Below are 26,216 nucleotides of genomic sequence, written 5' to 3' on the forward strand. Positions count from 1 at the left end.
TCAGTCCTTGTCCAACTGTCAAACCTTTCAAATTTATCAGTCATCCCACATTCGCCCAGGCCAATCACAGACAGCATTCACCAGCATTCCATACTCTCATTCCCCCCTTCCAACTCTCACTACTTACCATACTCAACTTATTAAAACCTCGCTTTCCATAAACAATGAAACAAATGCACAACAATTATTTACACAGAAATATGGAACTTCACAGTGTCAGCCTAGGACCAGACTGGGTGATTGATTGATTGACTGACTGATTTCCATTTATGAATCGCTTCCCATAAAATATCTCTTAAGGATTTCACAATGAAAACATCAGTAGTAAAATCGGTTTTTAAAAACCATATCTAAAGCAATTAAAAACAATTCCAAATATAAAAACAATTAAAAACCATTTCAATCTAATACAGATACACTGGGATGAAGATCTCTCGCTTAACACTGAAAAGGGAAATTCTTCACTAGGTACCGAAAATATAAGGGTCTTCCTGGTTTTTGGCAAATAAATTTTGGGTTGTTGCAGAGTAAATTACGGATAGGAGCTTTATTTAAGAGCAGCACAATGCGATTTGTGATAGTTGGGTTAGAATAAAGACGCAATAGAAGTGAAAATGAATTGTTGCTTAGCTTGGCTGTGGTCCTGTGTTTAAAAAAACAAAGCTTGCAGTGGGAGCTGGCATTGGCAAGCACTTGCTTCTGATGGGTCTGCCTGATTACAAGCAGATTGTAAACCAGCTGCACAGAGGAATTATAACAAGACAAATTCGAATGAACATCTTGCTGGGGCAACCCTACTTGCCGTTTAAGGGTGACTCTTTTTTAGTCTTTATTGTATTTTAACCAAATGTGTAATAAAGTTCCTTCTGTGCTGTAAAGCAGGGATTGCCAACTTCTGTAATATTAGGGCCCCACGCTGTCATTAGACACTATATGGAAGGCTGAAATAATCCACACCTCCCTGGATAATCAGGTTCTTGTAATAAGGTCAGTTGTGGCCTAGCTGTAAGGGCTTCACAAGGATGGAGCTTGTAAGTTTTGAGGCTGAGAGATAAGTATGTTTCCTGCAAGTTACCCTCAAGAGGCAGATTGACAGGGGTCTTTTCCCTCTCCAGCAAACATATCAGATAAATGTATATCAGATAAATGTATATGCTCCACAAGATGCAGTAATGGCCACCAGCTTGGACAGCTTTAAAAGAAGATTAGACAAATTCATGGAGGACAGGGCTATCAATGGCTACTAGCCGTTGATGGCTGTGCTCTGCCACCCTAGTCAGAGGCAGCATGCTTCTGAAAACCAGTTGCCGGAAGCCTCAGGAGGGGAGAGTGTTCTTGCACTCGGGTCCTGCTTGCGGGCTTCTCCCAGGCACCTGGTTGGCCACTGTGAGAACAGGATGCTGGACTAGATGGGCCACTGGCCTGATCCAGCAGAGCTCTTCTTATGTTCTTATGTTCTTATATGTAATGCACACCTGAAGCATCATTGCCGCTTTTCCTTATCAGTGAGATGATCAGCAAATTGTTTGGCACACTTGGGGTGCTTTCAGTTGATGACCAAAAATGGTGAGAAAGTAGGTAATGCTATTGTTGTGAATTGGCGGGGGGGGGGGGGGGGTAGGGGAGGGGGAGGGAGGAGGAGGGGGAGGGGAGGAGGAGGGAGGGGGAGCGGGGAGGGAGTGGGGGGAGGGAGAGAGAGAGAGAGAGAGAGTTAATGGAGCCAGAATGACTGCAGATGTTTCTTACTAGTGCCTGGGAACTTTACCTTTCACAACTTCAGTTGGAGGAAACTACAGCTAACTGGCCTAAGAAGGCTAGGAAGTAAGTTGGAGAAGACTTATCTTTATTCCTCTTCCCCAGGTTAGGGCAGTCAATCTACATCTGAAGGGATTGCAGGATTATTATTTTTTAAAATAAAGTCATAATTGAAAATGTAAAAGAAGACAAAAACAACAATAGGAGAGAGCAGAGGAAATGCAACAGTTTGGGAATGAACAATGTCTGGATTCTTGGGAAGATATTAGTGAGCCTACTGTGTCCATCAAGAGAAAATGGCTATTGTGGAAACACAGTTTGATTAAAATGTGGCTGGGCTATCAAGAGCCACATGAAATTATCTTGGGGGCTAAATCTGTTCTGCAGAACAGTTAACTGGCCAATCCTGCTGTAGAAAAATATGCCCCCCTCATGCAAATGGCATGTTCATTTAGAAAATATGTGGAATGAAACCTAGAAGGGAAGGGAAGTGTAAACCTCATTTTTATTGAATCTTATGATAGCAAGCAGATGGACAAATCCCAGATCCTGAACCAAATCAGGCTGATTCAGACCTGAGACCGTCAAAAAGGCATGACACTGGATGGCAAATGCATTATGTCCTGAATTCACATTACACATTTTTAGGTGTACATGCAATAAATAGTTTGGGTGTATACCTAAACTGTATTCTGTGACAAGGCCCAGTAAGACTTAATGGACTGGATTATACATTACTGCTATCAAGAACTATTTCTTCAGTCACATCCTGTGATTATAAGACATAATAGCTGGAAACTGTCTGTGAAGGACAGATAAGAACATAAGAACATAAGAAGAGCCTGCTGGATCAGGCCAGTGGCCCATCTAGTCCAGCATCCTGTTCTCACAGTGGCCAACCAGGTGCCTGGGGGAAGCCCGCAAGCAAGACCCGAGTGCAAGAACACTCTCCCCTCCTGAGGCTTCCAGCAACTGGTTTTCAGAAGCATGCTGCCTCTGACTAGGGTGGCAGAGCACAGCCATCACGGCTAGTAGCCATTGATAGCCCTGTCCTCCATGAATTTGTCTAATCTTCTTTTAAAGCCGTCCAAGCTGGTGGCCATTACTGCATCTTGTGGGAGCAAATTCCATAGTTTAACTATGCGCTGAGTAAAGAAGTACTTCCTTTTGTCTGTCCTGAATCTTCCAACATTCAGCTTCTTTGAATGTCCACGAGTTCTAGTATTATGAGAGAGGGAGAAGAACTTTTCTCTATCCACTTTCTCAATGCCATGCATAATTTTATACACTTCTATCATGTCTCCTCTGACCCGCCTTTTCTCTAAACTAAAAAGCCCCAAATGCTGCAACCTTTCCTCGTAAGGGAGTCGCTCCATCCCCTTGATCATTCTGGTTGCCCTCTTCTGAACCTTTTCCAACTCTAGAATATCCTTTTTGAGATGAGGCGACCAGAACTGTACACAGTATTCCAAATGCGGCCGCACCATAGATTTATACAACGGCATTATGATATCGGCTGTTTTATTTTCAATACCTTTCCTAATTATCGCTAGCATGGAATTTGCCTTTTTCACAGCTGCCGCACACTGGGTCGACATTTTCATCGTGCTGTCCACTACAACCCCGAGGTCTCTCTCCTGGTCAGTCACCGCCAGTTCAGACCCCATGAGCATATATGTGAAATTAAGATTTTTTGCTCCAATATGCATAATTTTACACTTGTTTATATTGAATTGCATTTGCCATTTTTCTGCCCATTCACTCAGTTTGGAGAGGTCTTTTTGGAGCTCTTTGCAATGCCTTTTTGTTTTAACAACCCTGAACAATTTAGTGTCATCAGCAAACTTGGCCACTTCACTGCTCACTCCTAATTCTAGGTCATTAATGAACAAGTTGAAAAGTACAGGTCCCAATACCGATCCTTGAGGGACTCCACTTTCTACAGCCCTCCATTGGGAGAACTGTCCGTTTATTCCTACTCTCTGCTTTCTGCTTCTTAACCAATTTCTTATCCACAAGAGGACCTCTTCTCTTATTCCATGACTGCTAAGCTTCCTCAGAAGCCTTTGGTGAGGTACCTTGTCAAACGCTTTTTGAAAGTCTAAGTACACTATGTCCACTGGATCACCTCTATCTATATGCTTGTTGACACTCTCAAAGAATTCTAATAGGTTACTGAGACAGGACTTTCCCTTGCAGAAGCCATGCTGGCTGTGCTTCAGCAAGGCTTGTTCTTCTATGTGCTTAGTTAATCTAGCTTTAATCATACTTTCTACCAGTTTTCCAGGGACAGAAGTTAAGCTAACTGGCCTGTAATTTCCGGGATCCCCTCTGGATCCCTTTTTGAAGATTGGCGTTACATTTGCCACTTTCCAGTCCTCAGGCACGGAGGAGGACCCAAGGGACAAGTTACATATTTTAGTTAGCAGATCAGCAATTTCACATTTGAGTTCTTTGAGAACTCTCGGGTGGATGCCATCCGGGCCCGGTGATTTGTCAGTTTTTATATTGTCCATTAAGCTTAGAACTTCCTCTCTCGTTACCACTATTTGTCTCAGTTCCTCAGAATCCCTTCCTGCAAATGTTAGTTCAGGTTCAGGGATCTGCCCTATATCTTCCACTGTGAAGACAGATGCAAAGAATTCATTTAGCTTCTCTGCAATCTCCTTATCGTTCTTTAGTACACCTTTGAGTCCCTTATCATCCAAGGGTCCAATTGTCTCCCTAGATGGTCTCCTGCTTTGAATGTATTTATAGAATTTTTTGTTGTTGGTTTTTATGTTCTTAGCAATGTGCTGCTCAAATTCTTTTTTAGCATCCCTTATTGTCTTCTTGCATTTCTTTTGCCAGAGTTTGTGTTCTTTTTTATTTTCTTAATTTGGACAAGACTTCCATTTTTTGAAGGAAGACTTTTTGCCTCTAAGAGCTTCCTTGACTTTGCTCGTTAACCATGCTGGCATCTTCTTGGCCCTGGCGGTACCTATTCTGATCTGCGGTATGCACTCCAGTTGAGCTTCTAATATAGTGTTTTTAAACAACTTCCAAGCATTTTCAAGTGATGTGACCCTCTGGACTTTGTTTTTCAGCTTTCTTTTTACCAATCCCCTCATTTTAGTGAAGTTTCCTCTTTTGAAGTCAAATGTGACCGTGTTGGATTTTCTTGGCAATTGGCCAGTTACATGTATGTTTAATTTAATAGCACTGTGGTCACTGCTCCCAATCGGTTCAACAACACTTACATCTTGCACCAGGTCCCGGTCCCCACTGAGGATTAAGTCCAGGGTTGCCATCCCTCTGGTCGGTTCCATGACCAACTGGTCTAGGGAATAGTCATTTAGAATATCTAGAAACTTTGCTTCTTTGTCATGACTGGAACACATATGCAGCCAGTCTATGTCCGGGTAGTTGAAGTCACCCATTACTACCACATTTCCTAGTCACTTTGAGGAAAAGGTGAGGCCAGAGAACATGGTTGCTGAGTATCTTTTAATAATTTACAGAGTAATCCTAAGCATGTCTACTCAGAAGTAAGTCCTATTGAGTTCAGTGGAACTTACTCATGTGTGTTAGGATTGTAGCTTTATAACAGGAACATAGGAGCCTGATTTATACCAGATTAGACTATTGGTCGTTCTAGCTTAGTATTGTCTACACTGACTGGCAGCGTCTCTACAGGGTTCCAGGCAGGGGTCTGCCCTAGACCTTTCTGGAGATACCGGGGATTGAACCTGCATTCAAAACAGATGCTCTGCCACTGAGCCATGGCCCTTCCCCATAATACTGCTTTGGGATACAACACCAATTCTTACAGTAACGAGGGCTGCTACTTCTCATCTCAGTTCAGCTTTTCTTATTCCCCCATGTGACTTTAGCTGTTCAGAGTGCTGACTTTATGGTGATATTACTCCTAATATCTGCTATTCATCATGCTTTTTACATTGAGCTTTTGTCATTTCCACCGTAAGAGCCCAATTTGAGTGTGATGTATACAGCAGCTAATTTGCTGGTGGAATACCAGCTGAGTTATTGAATCTGCGTACATGGGATGCTAAACATCAGACTGGGGAGGGAGTGAAGAGCTAAGGTTTAAGAGGCAGGAATATTCTAGATGCAGTGAGATTGACACTATAATGAACTCAAAAATGGCTTAAAATGATAGAAGCTAAGATGACAAATGCTGTGTTGCCACTTCATATGGCTTCAGAATCAACTAAGAACTGATCCTTTGCTTAGATTTGCAGCCTGAAAGCGTCAGATTGCAGGTGTTGCCCCAGGAATTTGCATTATTATGGAGAAGGTTTTAAAAAGCACTATAGAATTGTCTTGAAACCTATTTGGAGGTTTTTTTTAAAATCCTTTATGAAAACTGAAATACTATTGCATGCAATCTGCTAGCACTAGCCACTGAATATTTTCCTTTGTTATAAAGAGTCTTTTGGCAACCAATACACATAATAAATTCATTAGGCTGCAATTCTGTACATGGATAGGGTAATAGCTGCGGGAGAGCAATTTTAGTGGCAAAATAGCCTGCAGAAAAGGGGGTTTTGTGTGTGTGTGTGCATGCACGTGCATATAGTTAAACATATTTTATGTGTAGAATATATGTGTATATTTTGTGCACTGTGCACCCCATTGGAAGCACAGAGGAAGGAGTAAGAGTGTAGCTCCTTCAAAATTAGCAAAGGGAAGCATTGTTATCTTATTTTCTGCTCTCATCATCCTCTCCAGCTTAAAAGTGAAAAAAAAATTTTTGTCTCATGTTAAGCTTTCCCAGTTGCAAAATTCATATGGAAATGAAAGTGACAAGTTCTTCCCTTCCCATTGGAGCCAGTCCAGAGTATTCCCCTCATTATCAGAGCTGAAATTGACAAAACAAAATAGAAACTCTTCTCACTTTCATTTCTACAGGGAAAGAGATTCTCTGGACTGGAGCTTATCAGTTTGGCTTCTGCTGTAAGCAATCATTGTGCTTAAGTCCTTAGAACTGTGTGCAAAACCCAGTGGTGCAACTGACAAGATTTCTCCCCACCTCTATAATGGAGAAGAGATAGTTCTGGACTTGCTGCACAAGTGGGGGGAAGTGTATTGGATCACAGCCTAGAGTGCTACATTTAGGTTTGCTTGCTTGCTTGTTTACATCAGAAAAGTTTTGATTAAAAAGCTGCAACCAATGACCAAATAGTTCCAGTTAATGACCAGATAGTTCCAGCTAGCCTTGATCTGCTTATGTCATCAAGTGTTGCCCACCTACTCACTCCACTCCTCTTTATTAAGCCTTATTGTGACCTTAGATATACTGAAGATATACTGAAGGCAGAGTGAAGCCTGCTGGTACCATACACAGAGGAGCTTTTTAAACAGGTGCACTTTGCCATCTGGGATTGGCTTATCTCTCCTACACACATTCTTGATCAAAGGATTTGGAGAATTTCCCATTGCCTTCTTGCTTCCATCTCTCCTCCTGTTTGAGAGAACAGATGCCAGTTGGGAGGGAAAAAATCACAGAAGAGATTTCTTATATGTGATAGTTGCATTAGGTGCTTTATTGCCATGTGCTTAGCATAGCTTTGAGCTTTAATTCATTCGGGTTATGGCTTTATGGCAGGACTGAAAGAAATCCAATGTTGAAGAAATGTCCTACTTAGGAAATATCTGATTAGGAAGCCACGTAAACACTCCACAAGCAAATCAGAATAAATTCTCGTTGAATAACCACCCCATCAACAAAGCAGAACAAATGCTCATTAAAGTCCAGACATAGTCTAACCACTGCATAAGCTTCATGCAAGCAAATCAGGGTGGATGTGGAGTAAACAGGTTGTCTGGAGGAATTTTAACTAGTCTGGAAAGAAAACATGTAATACGCAAATGTAGATATGACAGCCTCTTCTAATGGCAATAATCAAGGAATTCCTTAAAAGGATGGGTTGTATGCTCATTTACACGCCCTCCCTCATTGCTTGGAATCTCGGGTCAGCAGCAAGAGAAAAGTAACAGCCAGGATGAATGATGAGTCCTCTGTCTATCTTCAGCTTGGCTTAGCTCCCCACACAAAGCTTGTTTATTCAATCTTTGTAATGGGGCTGGGGTGAATTCCACCTAGAAAGAATTCTGTTGACATGTGTGATGCAAAAAAAACCCTCCATCTTATGCTCAGGTTACATATGTGTGTGTAAATAAACAATATATAGACACCAAAGTTTCCTCTGACCTTCATTCCAAGGAAAGGAAACCAAACCCTGAGTAAGCTCAGGAATCCCTGGAAGCCTCTCACTGTTCTGAGATTGGGTGTGTGCAGCAATATATACTGAAGACATAATCCTGCTAGCCATAATTCTATGGGTGATGAGCCCTTTTCAGCTTGAGGGCCACACTGCCTTGTCAGCAACCTTTGGAGGGGCCACATTCCTGTGGTGGGTGGGGCCAGAGGCAAAAAGTGAGCAGAGCAACAGATGTGACTCTTACTTTGTACAATAGGCTCTACAAGCCGTGCAAAAGCACACACATAAAAATCCCTCTCCATCCAAGAGAGCTAGAGGCATTATGGTTCCATCCAGGCAAAACCACATAAGGAAGATTCATAGCAGGGCTGGTGTAATCTGGGGAGTGGGTGTGGCCTGGGTCAAGTCCCAGGGGCCAGATAGAGAGGCCTGCATTGGGCCCCTGGGCCTGAGGGTCCCCACCCCTGTTCTAAACTATTGGGGTCTCCTTTGGCCTTGATTTGTGAGCCCTTTTTCATGTTATTGTTAACCTGCTTTTTCTACGATGATAGATAGATAGATAGATAGATAGATAGATAGATAGATAGATAGATAGATAGATAGATAGATAGATAGATAGATAGATAGATAGATAGATAGATAGATAGATAGATAGATAGATAGATAGATAGATAGATAGATAGATAGATAGATAGATAGATAGATAGATATACAATGTATTTCAATCTACAACCATAAAAAAGCAATATAATACGAAGTTCAGTCAAAGCAACAGCAGCAGAGGCAACAGGCATCCTCTTCCACATTTTGTTGATGTCATTTGAGTTCAAAGGCAGCAAACTGGTGGCCTACGGTGGGCCAGATCCATCTCCCAAGGCAATTTTATCTACTTTTTATCAAGGCATGGCAAAGCATTTGCCCACAGTTTCCCTCAGAAGGGGAGAAATGCATTGTAATGTTCTTGCAAGAATGACAGATCCCACCCATCCATTTTTTTGCATCTCAGTTTTGATTTTGTCCATCACATGTGTAAATGTGCAGCACTGTAAACGATGCTATCTGCTCCGCAACTATGAATCCCTTAATGGTGCTGATGCTATTATGTAGCCTGAGCATGCAGGATGGAGGTGAGTTTATGCGGCAAAATACACTTCTGGGTCTTAGGCTGCCATCTGGAGATTACAGTATTTCTCAGGAACATAAAGCATGAGAAGTGCTTTTCTGATTCTGCCCAGCCCAGCATCTTGTCTCCAAAGGTGTCAGGAAGCTTCCTATCCCTGCTGTAAGCAATGCAAAAATATATATTTTTTAATGAGAATATTTTTATAAGGAGGCAGCACATTGCATTTTTGCAGGTGGTTTCGATTCTGCGCCTTGGCATGCATTTCAGATATTCTCAGCAAACCCAAAGGGACTTAGTGCAGTTACTTGATGAGTCAAGTAACACAGTGACAGTGAACCCTGAGACCAGAAACGTATCTGGAAGAACCATAAAATAAGATCCAGCTATGGCATCTGTTGTTAGGTGCAGGTTTTTCACCCCCACACAGGAAAGTTGACATTTACACCTGAGGGACAACCGTATCTTAAAGCAGATGTGAACAATTATGCCATTAGACCACCAAAACCCTTGGAACAGAAGGAACTCAGCAGGTATTAATTCTGGGATCCAAAGGGAATTACCCTGGATTCTGTAGAGAAAGCTTCATCTCCTTACAGACTTGGTTAAGTAGCATTAATACAAATATTCAGTTGCAAATGGTGATTTTATAGATGGGAGAGCCCCTAACAGATGGCCTTCCCTTCCTCCCCGCTTCCTTTCATTTTTCCCCCCAAAGAGCAATGTGGCCAGGGACAGGTGCCAGCATTGAAGGGAGCCCCATGTCTTTTGTAGTGCCTGAGCCGAAGGCATCCTCTACAGTGTTCACTAGTCTCCCAGCATCTTTGGCGTGTGGCAGGTGTGGTGGTCCCAGCACAATGGAATACATGCTGCTGCATCAGTTCTAAAGAGAGCTAAGCTTAATATAGATAACGAACTCTAGCAGGAGTGAGATTGTTCTCCCAGAGACTGAATCAAAGGTATCCTCCTGTGATAATTGCCATCTGAAAGGAATGGAGTGCTATTGTTGAGGGAATCCAGGGTGTCTGCGTTCTTCCTCAGAGTTGTAAAAGCTGGAAGAAAATTGGCTTAATTTTGCAAGGATGCCCCTGGAAAGGAGGCTTGCCATTAGTCTGAAATGTTGCCATAGATACAGCTAACAAAGCACTCAGCATGAAATAAAAAGGGGAAATCGAGAAAAATGAAGACACCTGAACCTTCATACTCTCTTTGTTGTGCCACAGGCTATTTTTCCCCTCCCAGGGAGGTATTTGTGGAGCTGGTTTGAAAGAGGACTCTCTGCTCTTGGTATACAATACATGCTCATCCCATTTTTACCTTTGCTAAATAAGGTTTTGTCGGGGAGCGGGTTGTATTCCAAAACCCTGCAAAACCTCTTTGATCAGAAACAAGCATGGCACAAAAGAAAACTGTGTGTACTTCACAGCCACTGATCCCCTCCTCAAACCACTTTCAGCTCTCTAACAAAACTCTTTGCTGGCCCCTAGACATAGTGTTATCTTTTCTTGCAGCGACGAAAACTCTGTGCTCAGTAACCAGACCATAGAACATCCAAGAATATTACAGTTGGAGAATACTTGAGTCATACTGGCCCAGTTTAGACACATTAAACTATAGTTTAGCATTATGGGAACAGGAAGTGCAGATAGTGTAAACTGTGGTCTGGTGAAACAAGTCAGAATCAAAAACTGGTTTAAGCTCATAAGAGGAAGACACAAAGGCAATTTAAAACAATAACATTATTTTTAATAGCTGTTCAATGATAAAATTATAAAGCTGTTAAGCAACATTAAAAGCCTCAATGAACCTGTAAATTCTCGCGGATTGGTTCTTTGGATCCAAACTAACATCAGGCTGGCTGCGGTGGGTTGCTGTCCTAGAAAAACTGAAGAGTAAAAGTGCATAGTTTATTCCTGCACCAGGTCAAGTTTGTGAATATTCTGATTTCAGAAAACTCAGATATTGCAAAGCTTTGCAGATCAACAGCTTCCATCATCATATTTTGCACAGCCATAACCCTTTTCTCATGCCCTATTTACATTTTTTATTTTTTAAAAAAGCAGTTTTTGGGGGGTCTAGAATTCTCTTGCAAATAAATAATATAATATTTAATAGTTGATTAGTGGCAAGAGGAAACCTGTGCAGAAGTAGCCATGATCCAGTAGTGCGGCAACACGGCTCAAATCCACAGGAGAGGGACAGTGCCACATCCTGGATAACTGCAGCCTTTTCCTGTCTGTTGTCAAATGCATCTCCACAACTGTGAGGGCTTGGATGCTTCTAAGCTGTGGCTTTCAAATTCTCTTATTAGGTTCCAGACTAAATGTGGTGCATTATGAATTGCTGGATACAATTTTTCCAGGACTAATTAATTACAGTCTTAAGGTGCAAATCAATGAATTTTACTTGATCTGTCTAACGCTAAGAAGTAGGTTGATTTTAACAACACAACTTTCACTAATTATTTTTCATAGCTTCCATGCTGAAGAAAACTCATTCTGCCAAAGGATGTCATACATGGCAAACCTGCTGAACTGTCATTCTGAAACGCAGATTGATTTTGTTTTTCCTCTTCCAGCTCCTGCTATTGTTGTGCCACCAAAAAGGATTCACAATGTAACTGGAGCTCAGGTCTACCTATCCTGTGAAGTGAAAGCTGTCCCAACGCCCATCATCACCTGGAAAAAGGTATGTTAAAGATGGTCTTCCGTCATGCCAAGTGTTTTATAGGGGTAGATTCCTAGAGCCACACCACATCAGGTCTTGTTTCTGACATGAGTGAGATGCTGAAACCTCACTGAGAGCTGGGTATAGTAGTCAACAATATGCTTGGAGATGAATATGAACTAGCGTACCCTGCGTATGTTGTGTTTTCTGCAGCAGCATTCCGCAGCGTGGTGCCTTCAAGATCTTTTGGACAACAACTCTTATCAGCCCCAGCCAGCACAGTTGTGCTGGCTGAAGCTTGTGGGAGCTGCCATCCAAAACAACTGGAGGTCACCAGGTTAGGAAAGGCTGTTCACCAAGAAATACAGACAGCCTGCATTGCAGTGAATAGATGTGTACATAGAACTGATATTCTGTGGTTTATTTTATTACTCAGGCATTTATATCCCACCTTTCTAATGCAAATGCACCACTCAGAGCAGCTTACAACACTACAAATTCATATACAATACCGCTAAGCAGTTCTACTGAGTCCTGCTGGCTCTACTGAGGCCAAGGGGCAGCACATCAGGCAGATGTCTGGGGCCCAGCAGAACCCACTACTGTGGACACCACTCTCCCCTTTTTTTAATCATTTGCCTCGCACTGACAGGTGAAAAAGGCCCATGGAGCAAGACTTTCCCCTGCCACCAGTCTTAAGTTCAAAATGGCAATGGGTGAGTCCAGCTGCAGTGGGCCAGTGCTCCCATAAGTGCCACCTGCTGCCGTTGCTGATGGACCACCACTCACAGTATAGCCAGTCGGCAAGAAGGACCACAGAAGGCACTTGCCCAGGGCCCCCTCCTTCTTCCTGAGTCCAAAGCATATTTATTGTGTATTAAACTCGGATGAAAAGCACAGTGCTTAACCACTGGAAGAGGCTGCCAAGCCACCAAGATGGATTCTCCATCACTTGTGGCATGCGGAAGGTTTTGGCTCAGCGGTAGAACCATCTGCTTTGCCTACAGAAGGTTACAGGTTCAGTCCCTGGCATTTCCGCATAGGGCTGGGACTGTCATCTGAAATGCTGGGGAGCTGCTGCCAGTCAGAGTAGACAGTACAGAGCTGGGTAAACTAGTGGTCTGGCTCAGGACAAGGCATCGTCCTATGTTCCTCTGCTTCCTATGTTGGTCAAGACTGTGAATGTCCTCAAAAGACAAGTCGTGACCAAGCACTGATTAGTGGGATGGATTTGAAAACCAAAGAAAGTTCAGTGTGTTTGCAGTTCTGTAGATTAATGATTGGTTCTGAGTTTAAAGCCTGTGAATCTGTCTGTTATGTGCTCATATTGCTAAAACTCTGCAGGTCACTGAGTCCCCAAAGGGAGTTAAGCTCCTAGAAGAATTGCCCGGAGACAGAGTCAACATGGCAGTTCAGGTTCGAGGTGGTCCTTCTAAGCATGAGAGCACAGGCTGGGTTTTGGTAAGTTCATGGTCAGAGGAAGCAGTGATGGTGCAGTTATATATTATGCCAGTTTGAAGGATGCCCTTGGGAAGGGAAAAAAGAAAACACTTATAATTATTCAGCCATTTATGGACTGAGCTCAGTGCTGTTTACCCATCACTCAGTATACAAAGGGGAGCTTAGAGCATCAAAATAACTGGTTTTAAAAATAGCAAATTAAAGTTTAAAAGGTTCACTAAGCAGAGCAGGCAGGAAGGAGAAGAGAAGTTTGCCACTTTTCACTTATTGCATCAGAAACAATTTCCAGTAAATAAGAACATAAACATAAGAACAACAACAGTTGACTTTTGTTTTTATTGTGTTTTTAATGTTTTTATTCAGTGGTGGTGGTTCTTAACATGTAAACTGCCTTGATGTTTTTAACGAAAAGCTCTATACAAATATTTTTATAAATAAATAAATAAGAAGAGCCTGTTGGAATAGGCTAATGGCCCATCTAGTCTGGCATCCTGTTCGCACAGTGGCCAAGCAGTTGCCCATGGGAAACCTGCAAGCAGGGTCTGAGCACAGGAGCATTCTCCCCTCCAGCAACTGGTATTTGGAAGCATACTGCCTCCACCTACGAAGGCAGAGCATAACCATCATGCTGATGTGACCCATACTACTACCATCACACAGCAATTACAGGATCAATAAGGACCAAAAAAACCAGGATATGCTGGTACATTAAGAGAAAAAACCCTACACCAATGCAGTAAACCAGGAGCCTGTGGCTCTCTAGAAGTCGTTCAGTTCCCAAGTCCCATCAGCCCCAGCCAGCATAGCCAATGGTCAGGGATTATGGGAGTTGTAGTCCTGCCGCATCTGGAGGCCCACAGGTTAGCCAGCCCTGCTTTAAAATGCTCATTAGGGCTGTGCACACACCCTCTGATCTGCCTCATGGTTCCAACCCAGTGGTGCGGGGATCAGGCTTACCCACCCTGGATCAACCTGGAGATCACCCGCCTTAGCTTGGAGCCACTCCTGAATAAGTTCATTTATACTGGATCACCCGCACATCTTTTCACTTTATTAGTTGTTCTGTGATGCTTCTCAATGGTACTGCATTATTGCTGTCTGGAGGGGTACTCATGCTATGCACAACAAAAGTGGGACAAAAAAATATCTCTGAATATTTATGGTATAAAAAGTTAAAGGATTTCATCAGGAACTGATGAGATACACACTGAATGGAAATAAAGCAGTATATCCGCCCCAAACGTTTTGCAGCTACAGAGGATTGTGTATAATTGCCCCGATACCATCATGAGCAGAAATCGACACAAATTTACAATAAAAAGGATGTCTGAAGAGACTCACAAATGTTTCCGGAGGGGCAGGTCCGGCTTTTCTTGCGCTATAGCAGTTGAGGTCAGACAGGCCCCCTCCCTGATGATCTTATGGCACCTTCTGGACTGTTTTCTTCCACCAGCCCTTTTAACCGTATACTGAGTTTTATCTGTATTGTATTGAGCTAAGTTGTGCATCACTTAGAGATTATTGTAATTAAGCAGTATATAAATTGTTGAAATGAATAAATGAGAGTGCCCCTCCAGATGGCAATAATTGGGGCACCATCACAGAGCAACTAATAAAGCGAAATGATGAGTGGATACTCCAGTATAAATCCTCCACTAATGCACTATTGTCGTGTCAATGACATGTTGTAGAATAGACCTCCCCTCCCCCCAAAAAAACCCACCAGTCTGGAGGGCTTGCCATTGCTAGGCTTGAATTGTGAATCTGTGAATTGTATGGACATACACTAACATTTTTTTTGCTATAGTTAACATTTTTTCCCCTTCTCTGTGTGATCCTTTTAGATTAATCCACTGGCAAAAGAAGATGAGGGTGTTTATCAGTGTCATGCTACAAACATGGTGGGAGAAACACAGGCAGAAGGGAATATTAAAGTCCTAGAGCAAAGTAAAAATAAGAAGGCTCAATTCCCAGCATCAGACAGCATGTAGCAAGGTAATGCTGCTAGTCCTCTTTGATTCTAGTAATGCTATTTTCAAACAGTGTGTGTGTCCAGCATTGGTCGTAATCAGCAATTCAGTACTGGTTTGTACTTGATCATTTACACAATGACCTAACAACAAGGTCCCTGAACACAGGAGCTTACAGTCTTAATTTCAACACAGGGACAGAAAAGGAGACGCATGCCCTGAGGAATGTCCATAACAGCCTTGTGGATAAGCCCTTTTAGCAGCCTGCTAAGAGGCTAGCAGCCAGTGTTTCTATGCCAGTCACAAATGTGAGAAAGTCTCCTCCTCAGTGGCTAGCACGTTATTGCAACATACTACCCTCATAGCAGACATTTTGTCACAGACTAGTGCAGGTGTGGTGAACCTTCGCCCCTCCAGATGTTGCTGAAATACAACTTCCATCAGCCTCAGCAAGCATAGCCAATAGTCTGGGATGATGGGAGTTGTAGTTCAGCAACATCTGGAGGGCCCAAAACTCTCCACATCTATGCTAGTGGAAGGGGGGGGCAGAGCAGAGGGATAAGTTTTCTTCCGTCTGCAGCCAGCATAGAAACAAAGTGGATTTAAGAGATCTGTCCCTTCTCTGGCAGCTCACTCTCTTCTCTGCATGGTATTCTATGCACTCACCAGCATGAAATTCCTAGTTACCTATGGCTACCAGGCAAGTTGTTAAATACAGTGCTGGTTTACAATCATACACAGTTCCATGTACTTAAGCTTTTTTTCATTGTGGGATAGGGACTAGGAGGTTATGCCAAAGGTTTCACTTTAAAAAACTTCATGAAGTTTTTAAAGCACATTATTTCCCCCCAAGAATCCTGAGAACTGTATTTTGTTAAGGGTGCCGGCATTGCTAGTTCCATGAAGAGAAAACTAGTTCCCAGAATTCTTTGGGGAAAATAATGTACCTTCAATGTATGGTGTGTACACATCCCTAGTTACAAGGGAAAGGGAAGAAGAATTTCATATTGCTCATCATCCATTTTCAAAGTCCCTAGCAGGACAAGGGTTGTCTGAGATGGTGCCAACAAATTTGCCATCAGAGAACGTATCATACCTGGCTCCCACTTGGTTTCCAGGTATAGTTCAAAGTTTCTGGTATTGACTTTCAGGATAGAGGGTACCGCTTGGTCTGCCTTTTCCCATATGTGCTTTAAGATCATATTTCCCATATGTTGTCCCCCATGTGCTTTAAGATCAGCCAAGGAAGTCCTGCTTAAAGTACCTCTGCCTTTTGGTCATCAAATGAGTGGGTACAACAAATAGGAGTTTTTTAGCATTCCATCCCCCTCCCATCTGTAGAGCCTCCTGTTCATTGTGCTTGCAGCATGGCCAAAATACAGAAATTTGAGCAGGTTTTTCCTCATAATGTTGCTGACAGGTTGTATTTTTATTTTGTGTTCTTTCAAATAGACACCGATTTTGTTGTTTAGATGCAATTTTGTTGTGACTCCTGTATTTTCATAGTGATGTAAGCTGCTTTGAAAGCCTTTTAAGATTATAAAATGGGAGGGGGTCAGTACCTCTTAAAACAAATCAGCAAGCAAGCATTGAGATGTTGCTTGGAATGCAAAGGCTGCAAAATCTAAAGGCTTAGGGGAAGTTGTTTCCTTATTTGCATTGTTCCCACAATACAGTTGACCAGAAATCATATACTCTGAAAGATCCTTGTCATTCAATGGGTACTTTTGAGTCCTTCCCATAACTTTTCTTAACAAGAAACTAGAAGGGGCACCCTCTTCTAGGCGTGCCTCCAGACATGACAATATTTTGCAGCAGAGTTTCATGCACATTTTAGGTTTGCACAATTAAAGCACCCTGTCTCCCAAGCGCAGCAAATCCACTTTAAAAAAACTTTTTTTGCTGTTTGGAAAGTGATGGGGAAATGCATTAAAAAGTGTGGGATGAATGAAGCTCAGACCCAAATCCTTAGTTACCATTCTTAAGCCTTTCCTTGTAATATGAGCAAGGCAGAACTCACTTATTCCAGCAAGCAGAGAGATGTAAAAGAAGAAAGCACACTGGTTCCTCTTCTCAACAAGCAAACAAAAAAGATTGAAGAGCAGGGACTATGGGAGAGAATTGAGGGGATAGGGGGAGAATCAGACAGCACCAAGGGAACTGGGATGTACACACAGGTCTCCTGCCACTCAAGAACAGAACTGTGGTGGCAGCACCTCTTCTGCCCCGATTCTGTTGCCCGTTGCTAGCTATGTGCATATCTAATTTGCTTTACAGGACAGAGATACTAGAAGAGGCAAGCACAATGCAAGAACAGCAAGTCCACTGCAGCCCCTTCTGTTTGTAGCCCTCTGAGAGCAAGCCAGACATCCCACTTGTGACCCTCTTTGTGGGAGCAAAGGCTTACTGAAAGTTATGAGTAGCAGGTGGGAGAATGCTTTCATCCCTGTCTGCGTTCCTCTTCCCGGATTCTGAAAAGGGCAGTGGGGTTGATGCCAGCCAGCTTTTCCGGCTTGTTGCAACCAGCCAGCCATGCTTGACAACCCACCTGTATTTGAGGCTCCCTCAGAATGTAAATTGCTTAGAGAATGGAAGCCATTGTGTGGAAGAGTAGAGATGGTGGGGGTGGAGGCAGGAGACAAAATCAGAGCAAAAAAAAATAATGGAGATTAAAATGGGTGAAGATGCCAATAGAGATGACACATTCTGGATTCCAATAAGGGTAATAACAGACAGGTGTGCAGAAAGAGAGGGAAAACTATAGCATGGAGAAAAGAAGGCGGTATTACTCATTCAGGGAGGCCTGTGCTTATGAAGAGAGCACACTATGCATCACTGAGGGCTCCTCCAGATGACCTGCTTATCGAGCATTCATCCCAATTTGTTTGCGGGGAGGTTATATATCTTCCCATCACTCATTATCCCACACGTTCTAGTCATTTCTCTGTCACTTTCTTTTAAAGTGGATTTGTTGCCATGGAGTGCTTTAATCCACTTTTAATTGAACAAACCTAAATTTCTGGTTTGAAATTGAATCCCTTCTGTAAAATAGTGAGTCTGGAGGTGATCTGCTTTTCTAACATTTTCTAAAATTAAAGTAGCAGTGTGTACACCAACTTAGCAAAAGTAGCCCAAAAGTAGCTGCGCATCTCTGCCCTAGAATTTTGTATGGAGGTCAGTGGCTGTAATATATCTCCAGATGATCTCACCAGATAACTGTGTATTTCCTCCCCCCTTTCTAGGAAGAAGTGATTTGACTACCTCTGTGGGAATCAGGCCTGAGCAGACAGGAAACCCATGAAATAGTAATTTGCTTTCTTATTTGCTGAGAACTAGAGAAGGCAATGTTTTGATACTTCTTGATTAATGATGCTGTTTGTACTTTTTCCTAGTGTCTGATTAATACTGAACATGTAGTTAATAATGTAATAAATGCTCAATAAAAGCATGTTTTTTACTATTTTAATTTTTTTCTTTGTATTGGCACTCAAATGTAGTTCTAGCACAGCAGCTAAGTGCATCTTACAACACAGCCTTAAGTGATATCCCTACCTCTCATTGCACTTTACTGGAAGAGACAAATCTCAACAGTAGAAATATAATTCTTGCATCCATAAAAGTGAACCCAAAGAGATTATTTGTTGTCATCTTGACTTCTAGCTCTGCCGTGTCAATTGTCCATGTTTAATCTTTAAATAAGATGATTGCCACCTTTTTTCTGACCGTAATCCCATAACAGCAGCCTGCCATGCACAATTTAAGCAGGAGCTTTTCATATGACAGCTGCTGTTACAAGCAGAAACAAAGGTGTTAACTCTGCTAAGGCTGCAATCCTGTATTTAAACTGGGAATACTCCCGCTGAATTCCATGGCATTTATTTATTTACAAAAATATTTGTATGCTATTTTGTTAAAAACATCAAAGCGGTTTACAACATATTTTACACAACACCATAGAATAAAAAATTAAAAATACAATGAAAACAAAGGTCAGCTGTTGTGAAAGTAGACATGCATATGATTGTGCTGTAACACTGTCACAAATTTTCTGGTAAATTCAGCCATTTTGATCTAACTCATGAGCCAAAATAGCATCTCTTGATGGTTAAACGGAATACTTTTTTTGTTCTCAGAAATAGCCTGCATGAGAAAAGTAGGCAGAGCTATTCTTCCCAAGACAGCAATTGCTACATAGCACAATTGTCTAGCGAGCTGTAGTTTTTCTCCTTGTAAGGCCTCTAAGAGGAAATTCATTCCTGATCAGAGAAATCTACACAAATCTGTATGACTGACTGCTGAAATGAGATTTCTGTAAAGACAAAGTTGTTGGCTGCTGACACCTGCTGGCTACTTTCATATACTGAGACACTCAGCAATTGCTTTTTGTAATTAAGAAGAGCAATTGCTGCTCTATTACATCATTGATTTTGACTCCCACTTATAGTAAACCTGCATCACTGACTAATCTAAATGGGAAAAGGAAGTATAAATAAGATGTTGCACAGAGAAGACTCACTAACCAGATTGCCGGGATGTTAAATAGCATCAAGAATTGCCTTGTGGAATCAGACCCAGGAGTCTGTCTCCAACCGTGGCCCGCCAGATGTCCATTCAAAAGTATACTGCCTCTGAATATGGATGTTCCGTTAGGTTTTCTGGTGGTTAGTTCACATATTCTCCCTGAATTTGTCTAACCCTTTAAAAAAGCCATACCAGGCCCTATCCATGTGTTACAAGTGACAACATGGAAGCTCCCAATGGTGGTATGGGAAGTATTACTGCCATTCCTGTCCATTCACTTTGTCATCTTACTTCAGATGTTAGCAGCATGGGAGCAGCTATGGTTTCCCTGCTTCTTTGCCATTATAACATTTCAATCATGCCGAAGCTAGCTTCCCTCACATGTTATGGCAATTTAAGTCATGTATTTCTTTGAACTGCTTCCTTTCGTCTGCCCAGAAACAACTTCCCCATCAGCCTTACTGGATGGCCCAAGTTCTCATTACAAGGGGAAAAGAACTTTCCCCTGTCTTCCTTACAATGACATCCTGATCCACTAAGCGAACAGGAAGACTAGTCAGCTGGCACAATTTACCATCACTTTGTTTTGAATTCTTTGTCTTTTGAAAACCCTCTAAAGCACTATTCTCACTGTTCTTAATTCCTGTCTACTCATGTCCTTCTCACAATACTGGAAGGGCGGGATATAAATCTAATGAGTAAATAAACAAATACATAAATATGTGAACAAAAGTTTGCAAAGGGAATGGGATTCTATACAATGACCATAAATATTGTAGAACACTATGTCAGAACATATACTCCATTTTATTTCAACCATTCAAGATTTAACCACAGAGGCTTCACAAGACACATTGAGATGGTCACTGTTACACTTCAGAGATAGCTCTATTCAGAAGAATTCTGTGTACAGGTAGTAGTTTTCCCAAATCAGGATTGATATAATCAGAGCTTGGAAAAGTTACTTTTTTTGAACTACAACTCCCATCAGCCCCAGCCAGCACGGCCACTGGATTAGGCTGATGGGCATTGTAGTTCAAAAAAGTAACTTTTCCAAGCTCTGGATATAATCTATGAAGAATATATTTATATCAAATATAAAGAAGCGGCATACTAACACATGGAAAGAACAGTGACAAAGTTCTTAGTGTCCTTTCTTCAGCTCTTCTATAAACTTCTCAAGTCTTTTGGTAGGAAATGTTTAAATTTGTTTGTCAGGATACACCGTCTCTTCTTTGCAGCCTAAAAACAATCACAATCCACCTTGGTCTTCCATGCAGGCCATCGTTGAATTTCTTCCGTTCTCATATGCTGTCCAGCTTCTTTAAAATGAATGGAGCTGAAGGAAGAAATACACACCCGCTTTTAAAGCCATCTAGGTTACTTGTCATCATCACATTTTGGCAGTGAGTTCCATAAGTTTTGTACTGACACAACTGTGGTCAACCACATTCTATGTCCTCAAAAACCATGCTTCAAGTGCAAGCATCTTTTCCAACTCACAGACTGCACTGTAGGGAACAGCAACCACTTCTGGCTCCTCATGGTGTTTCCCCACACATCGTACATGAGACAAGGAAATGAGATGCATTGCTGGCTATATTTGTATCCTGCCTTCCTGCAAGGCACTCAGAGCAGGTGTTTAGCCTCACAACAATCAGGTATGGTAAGTTAAGCTGAGAGGCAATGACTTGCCCAAGAAGCTTCACAGCAGGGCATAGATTTGAAACTCAAGTTTCATATTAAAGCTCAATATTGTAGCCTATACATCATCTTTGGCCTCAGATGAGTTTCAGTTTTCCATGCATTTTATACATCATCGTTTGCAAACCAGCCTATAAATTAAAGAGACTACTTGTTGTTTTAAAAACACATGCCAGCAGCAAACTGACCACCTGCGCCTCTCCTTTGAGATGTACATACGATGTATACCAATGTTACTGCTCCTTAAAACACACATTTACCCCCTCACAAATTAGTTTTAGCTGTTGAAAACTGTCAAATACACGTGAACATTTCCTAAGTGACAACAGGACACCTGTAACCACGTGGAAAGTCTACACTTTACTCCAGTGACAAGGGAGGTGATGAGAATCTCTTTGGGGGATAACACCACGTAACTAACTTTCCACGTGGCCACACGTACACCGTGTCAAGTTTACTCCTTAGTAAACTGTATTCACACAGTTCCTTCCCCATGGCGATGAGCCATGTGGCAAGAAGGAACTTTCAAATCCCTTCGCCCCAGGTAGGGCTAGGGCAACCGTGGAGAGCCACACCGGTCGGTGTGGGCAATACTGAGCTAAACGGACCAAAGGTTTGACTCATATAAGGCAGTTTCCTATCACGTCCCTAGCCTCCAGCACTTTCCTACACGGGGCAGGCAGGAGACCTCAAGGCGCACGCGCCCTCTCCACAGCTCGCGCGGCGACAGGCACTCACTGATGCGCAGCGCGAACACGTAGAAGAGGAACGTGCGGACCGAGGAGAGAACGTCCTCGCGCATCTTCCGCTTCAGTTCCTCCGGGTCCAGCTTGGGCCCCAGTCCCTCGATGCGGAACATGGTCTCTTCTCCGTCCGCTAACGGCAGCAGCAGCAGCAGCAGCAACCACTGCTCTCCTCTTTTCCCTTCTACCTAGTGGAGCTCGCCGCAGAACACCCGCTAGTACGCTCGGAAACTTCCCCTTTGCCCCGCTCACTGTACGGATGTCCGCTAGGGACAAACTTCCTTCCTTCTACCGTCACCCATAGAGAGAGAAAGATAGTAATGTGGTCACGCGCCAACACAGTAATATCGTCACTTCCTGTCTAAAAAAATGACATGATTCGGCAGAGTGATGTGTGTCTCCTACTTCCAAGGACGGCCGGGCCAAGTAGAAGTTCGTGCTCTTTCTTTAGATTTAGACCTTTCCTGGCTTATTTTGCTGCGGTTTTTAAAAAGTGATCTGCACATTCTGTGCTAGGGGATTGCCCAATATACTTATCCTATATCATATTCCAGATTACAATAGCTGTTCAGTATCGAAATACATGTGAGAGGCTGTGGTTGGGAGGTATATGTCCATATTATAGAGGGTGATGACTGGAGCAGAGAAAGAAAGTAGCCGCTTTGGGCACATTTTTGTTGGAAAGTGGCATACAAATTGAAATAAATAATAATACCACAACCCTGCAATGTCTCCGTATGGAAAGCTGAACTAGACTAGGATCTGGAGCTGGGGCTGTTCCTTAAGACAACTTGCTCCAACCACTTGCACCAGGCACCTTGTGCACTTACAGCAGGGATGACTAACCCCCAGTTCAATTATCTGATCCAGCCCCCTCCCCAAGGAATTCTTTCTAGCCTCCAAGACCCCATTGATTATGGCAGCAATGCAACAACAACCTAGTGAGATAGGTGGAGCCCAGTGGCCTGGTGATAAGGATGCAGATCTCTCCTTCCCTGGTCATCAGCAGATAATAATTCCTCCTTAGCTCATCAACACCAATTAGCTAAGGAGGGGGGCATATGTATGTGTGTCTGCATGCAAGACTGTAAGTGAAAGAATGAATGTGGGGTGGTTGCAACCACTTTTGGCCACACATTGACCAAGTGTGAATGTGGCCCTTGGGCCAAAATAGTTTAGCCATCTCTGTATTATAGAGATCTAGGAAGCACTAGCAATCATGGGCATGAATTGCACTTTAAAAAAAAATATCTGCACTGACAATACTGTCCCTCTCAATGCCAGAAAAGGTGTCAGCAGGAGGGACGGATCACCCAATTAAACTTCAGTAACATATTTATTTATTTTATTATATTTATATCCCACTTTTTTCTTCCCAAGAAGCATAAGGCAGCATTTTTGTTTTGATGGTTGCTTTTATATTTGTAAGTCACTGTGAGCAACTCTTTTGTGGAATGGAAATCAAATATAAATTTAAATAAATAAACACCTGTGTAAAGTAGATGAGGGGGAAAGACAGTGAATGGCCCACTGCTACCAAATGCATTCCTTGGCTCACTGGGGATTAGTCTGATACCAACTACTATCCCACACGCCATTCTTTGAGGCTTTTATTGGCTGAGCCTTAAAGAAGCACCAGCAGCCGTAGAGGGGCAAGTGACTGCAGAAGCAAAACGTAGATATCCAGGCATTGCTTATTCAGCCATTGTGCATGGAAATAATCATTGCACTACCAGCAGGGGTCATTCTCCATTAGATTTAAAATTAAGAGTTTCTCATACTTCCCTTTTTCTATGGCTCTTCAGCCTGACTGCCATGGTGGGAATCAGATATTTAATTCAATTTGGGGCTGGGGAGGAAAAAGGGGCTGGAAAAGCAGTAAATCTGCATGCTGATCCATCTCCAGACTTCAGGTCCACATGGTCTCAGCATGCTTTAATTACAATCATAACAATACTCTGCAACCTTAACATGGTTGTTGATGTCTAGTAGGCACCACATCTTTTTTTTGTATGTTTTTTATGGAATTGTATTTCATAAATTGTGTCTACTCTGGTCAATCAATCAGTGTGGTGTGGCTGCTAGAGTGTTTTCTGCATGAATAGGGGAGAGGAGCATTTAAATCTCTCCTCTGACCTGAAACTGACAGGATGATCTTTTGGACCAGTCAATGTCTCTTGGCAAGTCTACCTCACAGGCAAAACATGCCAGCAGCCATGTTGGGACATTAGAAAAAGTAAAAACAGCAACAGTACATGATTCCTTTATTAGAACAAGTTGGTGAGCAAGCTTTCCTATTTCACAAAACTCTTCCTCAGGTTAAACAAAGAAAAAAGATAAGTGAAGGAGAAAAGAAAAAAATGTTTCTGGTGAAGGACATAATAGAAGACCCTTCTGAAAGATGAGTTCTGTCATGGACTCCGTAGTGCAGCCAAGGGGGCTGAAGGAAGCAGTTTGGAATCAAAGCACTTACTGGAAAGAGAGCATTTGTCCTGCTGCGGAAAAAATGCTCTGCATGAAAGAAGCAGTTGTATCCAAATGGCTTCCTCTGCAGAGAAAAAAAAAGCATATTTCCCTTCGCAGAAGAAGCAGTTTGGATTCACAAAGCGCTGGAGGAAGCGCTTTGAACTCAAATGACTTAATCTTCAGAGGGCTCCCTGTAACCACTTATCAGCTGATCAGCCCTTACAGCAAATCTCTTTGAAATCACTCTCCCAGCACCAATCAGCAAATTAGTGCAAAAAGTGTGTCTTCAAATGAGATTGCTGTAACAGCTGATTGGCAGCTACGGTGACCTCTGAATTTTGACTGGTGTAGATTTCCTGACATCATCATGACATCAGGTGACTAGCAGGTGGGTAGTCCGTATTGGCTTATGATGGGGGGTTAGGAATAGTGCTTTAACAGTCCAGATGTGAAATATTAGTGCTGCAATTGTGTTGAGAGTCAGCAAAAATCGTCACAAACCAAGTCCTTAAAAATGACTGGTTTTGAAATGCAACAGTGTGATAGTAACAACATCTGAAGCAGTACAGTATAGCGGCTGGAGGGTTGGACTGGAACCTTGGGAGACCAGGGTTCAAATCCTCACTCAGCCATGAAGCTCACTGGATGACCTTGGGCCTGTCACCATCTCTCAGTCTAACCTACTTCACAAGTTTGTTGTGTAGATATAATGGGAGAGAGGGAGAACCATGAACGCCACAAAATCCCTTGAAGGAAAAGTATCACATACAGTAGGGCCCCGCTCATACAGCGGGCTACGTTCCGGACCCCTGCTGTAAAGCAAAAACCGCTGTAAAGCAGATCCCATTGACTTACAGTGACCAAAATGGCGCCCGGCGGCAAAAAACCGCCATAAAAGCAGAACAAGCGCTATAAAGCGGGACCTTTCTACAATTCACAACCGCTGTATTAGCAGAACGCTGTAAAGCGAAGCACTGTAAAGCGGGGCCCTACTGTAAAGGTAATAATAAATAAATAATCTGAGTGAGCAAATTGTGTCTCCTCTGGAGAAATGGCTAGTGCTGAAGCACTAGAGGATGAAGGCATCAGTCAGTCATCTATTTTCCAACTCTTTCTTTAATATATAAATGTTTAAAATAATGAAACTATCACAATTATACATAGCCAAATTAAGCTCCTTGAAAACCTTCTCAAACACTGACATGTACAGTTTAAAAGGTAGCGGTCCTGTGCCTGCTGTGTAAGTGGACCTATTGAGGCTGCTTTGTTTTCTGAAATAATAGTATTATCTAGAAATGCAGAAACCAGCTATTGCCCAGGTCTGTTTCCATCCTTAGGTGAAACATGCAGGTTCCTTGGTAGACAGAAAAGAGGAAAAGAAACTAACAGAAATTAACAGAGGTAGAGATTCATTTCTGAAAGATGAGGAATCAGCCATTGTTATGCTTCTAGTTCTAGCAGGCCGTGGGGCAATCTGAAATCTGCATAGCATCCAAAAGACCCTGCTTTGAATGTCCACTACCCCCTCCCACGTTCTTAAGACTCATAAGGGCAAAGGCCGTATTGGTCCATCTAGCTCAGTATT

At 42.5% G+C, this 26,216-nt stretch overlaps 2 protein-coding genes across 2 annotated transcripts in view; one reads left to right on the top strand and one right to left on the bottom strand.

Annotated features, from left to right (window-relative positions):
- The window catches only part of IGFBPL1 (insulin like growth factor binding protein like 1), a 70,054-nt gene extending 51,391 nt beyond the window's left edge, over nucleotides 1-18,663 (top strand). Inside the window, exons 2-5 of the mRNA XM_061634425.1 lie at nucleotides 11,678-11,787; nucleotides 13,111-13,227; nucleotides 15,072-15,222; nucleotides 18,440-18,663. Coding sequence (XP_061490409.1) covers nucleotides 11,678-11,787; nucleotides 13,111-13,227; nucleotides 15,072-15,218 — 374 coding nt within the window. The 3' untranslated portion in view covers nucleotides 15,219-15,222; nucleotides 18,440-18,663. The remainder of the gene's footprint in view (nucleotides 1-11,677; nucleotides 11,788-13,110; nucleotides 13,228-15,071; nucleotides 15,223-18,439) is intronic.
- A 1,843-nt stretch (nucleotides 18,664-20,506) lies between these two features.
- On the bottom strand, nucleotides 20,507-22,479 carry TOMM5 (translocase of outer mitochondrial membrane 5). The gene is made up of 2 exons (XM_061634436.1): nucleotides 22,161-22,479; nucleotides 20,507-21,057 (listed from the first exon to the last, which is right to left on the bottom strand). Exons 1-2 carry the CDS (start codon nucleotides 22,279-22,281, stop codon nucleotides 21,023-21,025), a joined length of 156 nt encoding a protein of 51 aa, XP_061490420.1. The 5' UTR covers nucleotides 22,282-22,479; the 3' UTR covers nucleotides 20,507-21,022.
- Nucleotides 22,480-26,216: the final 3,737 nt, after the last annotated feature.

Source organism: Rhineura floridana, chromosome 1 (genome assembly GCF_030035675.1).
Source record: "Rhineura floridana isolate rRhiFlo1 chromosome 1, rRhiFlo1.hap2, whole genome shotgun sequence".
In the NCBI taxonomy this organism is placed as follows: domain Eukaryota; kingdom Metazoa; phylum Chordata; class Lepidosauria; order Squamata; family Rhineuridae; genus Rhineura; species Rhineura floridana.